At 64.1% G+C, this 3,318-nt stretch overlaps 1 protein-coding gene across 1 annotated transcript in view; it reads right to left on the reverse strand.

Moving 5' to 3' along the window:
- Positions 1-2,058: 2,058 nt before the first annotated feature.
- The window catches only part of SLC39A3 (solute carrier family 39 member 3), a 3,882-nt gene continuing 2,622 nt past the window's right edge, over positions 2,059-3,318 (reverse strand). The window contains exon 2 of the mRNA XM_015826195.1: positions 2,059-2,836. Coding sequence (XP_015681681.1) covers positions 2,059-2,836 — 778 coding nt within the window. The remainder of the gene's footprint in view (positions 2,837-3,318) is intronic.

Raw genomic sequence — 3,318 nt, forward strand, 5'->3', positions numbered from 1 at the left:
GAGGCCAGGGCGGGGGACACAGGAAGCTGCTCCCCCGAGAGAGCAAAGCTGCAAAGGGTGGCGATGCCAGGCCAGGAACCGAGGCCCCGTAAGGCTGGGCAGGGCTAGCCCACAGCTCCCTCCAGGAAGTGGGGAGAAGCAGGACCCCCATCTTAAGCGTGAGGGACGAGGCGGGAGAGGACAGCCTCTTCCAAGAGTCAGGAAGCCGAGTGCCAGGGAAGAGAGAAAACTAGGCTGTGCCTCTCTCTGCCCGTCCCTCACGGTCGATCGCCACCCCCTGCCCAGGCGAGAAGCTGGTGAGGCCCTGGATGGCATTTTGCCCACAGAAAGGAGGGCGCTGCCTCCCCCGGAGTGGCTCGGTTTGCCTACAAACAGACGGAGTCACAAGGGGGGCAATGAAGGTGGTTTATTTCAGCCCGCAAAGGCTGGCTATCTTAGCACAATGGAGGTTAACGTCAGGGTAACAAAACAACCCACCGAGGTGGGTCTGATCCTGTCCCAGAGCAGGAATGCAATAAATAACGGCGTGCGCACACACAAGCCCACAGGCAGGCCGCTTCTCCCCCATTCCCCCCCCCCCCCGGCAGCTTCGAGGGCCCGAGGAAGCCTTGCCAGCAGCCAGGCTGATGCCACAGTTGGGGAGGAAGATGCCCGCTTGTTCCCAGCCGGCCAGCGGTGCTATTTTGGGTCCCAGCTGCCTCCCCCCCCCCAAGACTGCATCCTCTCAGCCAAATGATCGGCAGCAGAGTGATGGGTGGTCCTCCATCGCCCCCTCCCCCCACGCTCATACAACCTCCTGGTGCCGGGACCCTCCGTCTGCTGGGGCAGAAGGCCCAACTCTGCTTAGCCTTGATCAGGATGGGACCCGCTCTCTGGGGCCCGAGGGGGGGGAGGGAGGGAGAGAGGCCCGTCCTTGGGGTGACCATGGCTGGGGTGGGGCAGGACGGGAGGTCCCTGAGCTGGAGCCCCCGCAGGCGTCAGGAGTGCCTCTTCATTGCGGAAGGAAGCAGGAGAGGCAGGCCAGGCACCCGTTCTGCCTGGCTGACAAGGCAGCAGGGCCAACTTCCTGCCAGCAGAAGCTGCCACCCTGAGGGGACCCGCCTGGCCTCGGCTGTCTGCCCACGGAGGAGACGGACCTATCGAGGCAGGCGGTTCCTGGGGGCTCTGCTGCCGATGGGCCTGGGGCGGGGAGCAACCACTCTGCCGGCAGGTATTTCAGCCCTGCCACATCCCGAGGACCCCAAAGCTGCCTGGATGCATCTGGAAATCTTCGCTTCTCAAGCACGTGGCTCGGATCCGGCCCAGTGGAGGAGACTCTCTCAATCTCACATCCACACACAGCATCAGAGGAGGAGCTTCAAGGTGCATAAAAGAAAAGTGTCCTGGAGTGGATTAGCAGACAACCGTCCCGGAGCCGAGGGCCCCTTGGAAGAGCCGAGACCGTCACGGTTCAGTCGAGAGGCAGCCAACGCTGAAGGGCAGGGCCTCTGCTTGGACACCTGGCCTGGGGGGGGGGGGCGGCAAGACGCACAGCCCCTCTCTGGATTCCCAGGGCTGGTCCAGACCAAAAACACAAGAAAACCCCCAGCAGGCGGCCGAAGCCTGGACATCTCCAGGTGCAAAATAACCTCCCGGCGGGAGGAGATCAACTTTCAGGAAGCCTCCCCAAAGGACAGAGGCTCCCCCGAGAGAAGAGGGGGGACGTGGGGTGGGGGCCGGGAGACCTGCCCTATCCTTCAGTTACAGGACAGAGCCTGGGAGCCTCCCCCCAACCCACTGCTGGCGCCTGAGGGCAAGGTGGGTCCGCCAGCTGCAGTGCCCGCTTGTCTTCCGTCTCCTGGGGGCTACCCTGGCTGAAAAGGACACCGCCTTCCCAGCTGTCCCAACCCCCCCGCCCTCGTTCCCCCCCCCACCCCGCCCATGGGTGTTGTGAGGAAGTGGCCGGGGAAGAGCCCAGCCCTGGGGGCAGTGGGCCTCCGGGTGCCGCCACCGCCGTCCGGCTCTCCTCCTGCCCTGCGTGGGAGGGTCCTGGCCCATCCCAAACAGAACGGGAGCCCCTCACCACTTGAAGAACACCAGCCCTGCCAGGACCGCGTAGCCCAGGACCAGGAAGAGCACTTTGAGCAGCCGGTCGCTCTTGTCCTCCAGCTCCTTGGCCAGGATCTCAAAGAAGGTGACGAAAAGGAAGGTGCCCCCGGCCATCCCCTGCAGGATCACCGAGGCCACGCTGCTGGCCACGTTTTGGGCGCTCTCGATGCCCATGCCGATGCCGATGCCCAGGGGGATCATCAGGCTGACGGCGGCAGCCAGCTTGGACGCCTCCTTGATCCTCAGCCCACTTTTGGCCATGTTGACCCCCAGGGCCACGGCCACAAGCGTCTCGTGGATGGCCACGCCCAGAAAGAGGCTCAGGACCCTGTCGCCCTCCTCCTGCAGGCCCAGGGCCAGCCCTTCGAAAACGGAGTGGGCGGACAAGGCAAAGACCAGGCTGAAGAGCCGCAGGGGGCTGGAGCGCGAGAGCTCGCAGACGGCCAGCCCGTGGCTGTGGCGGCCGCGGTGGTCGGGCCGGTGGCCGTGGCCCCAGGAAGGCTCGATGAAGGGGCTCTCGTACTCGGAGTCGCTGCCCACGTCCGAGCCGGCGTTGAAGGTCTCCAGGTCAATGAAGGAGGGCTTCTCCTTCCGGAAGGTCAAGACCACCTGCTCCACAAACACGGTCAGGAAGAAGCCCACCATCATGATGGTCTCGGCCAGAGGGTAGTCTGTGGTCACGTTCCCAAGTTTCAAAACCTCCTGGAGCTGCAAGACAGAAGGAGCCGAGGATCCGAACTCTGTTCGCCTGCCGAGACCTCCACAGCCCTCTTGTGGGGGGGGGGGAAGGGGTGTGTGTGTGTGGGGGGGGGGTGCCTGCATTCAGAACTGCTCCTGACCCCTCCCTCTCCACATTTTGGGCTCTGCAGAAACCTTAAGGAGGAGGAGGGGGGGGCACAGGAGGCCAAGGACTTCTCAGAAACCAGGGAAGGCCACTCAAAAGGGTGCGCTTGGGAAACGGGTGACTTTGAGCAAAAAGAGCTGAAAGGGGAGCAGAAGAAGATGGGTGTGATCACTCCTAAAGGTTCCCTGAATTTCTCAGGGGCCCCAATTCATTCTCCACAAGGCTGAAGAAGGGGGTCTGTCCCCCTGGGTCTGGTCTTAACCTGCTGGGGTGTCCTGGTTGAAGGGGGAAGCTCTGCGGGGGGGAGGGGGCGGGAGGGAGCTGGGTTGCAGGCGCCCAAGGGCCGACGCAACGGAGGGGAGAAGCGGAGGTGGGGGGGCACCAGG

Source organism: Protobothrops mucrosquamatus, unplaced genomic scaffold (genome assembly GCF_001527695.2).
Source record: "Protobothrops mucrosquamatus isolate PMUCROS unplaced genomic scaffold, P.Mucros_1.0 scaffold2998, whole genome shotgun sequence".
NCBI lineage: Eukaryota > Metazoa > Chordata > Lepidosauria > Squamata > Viperidae > Protobothrops > Protobothrops mucrosquamatus.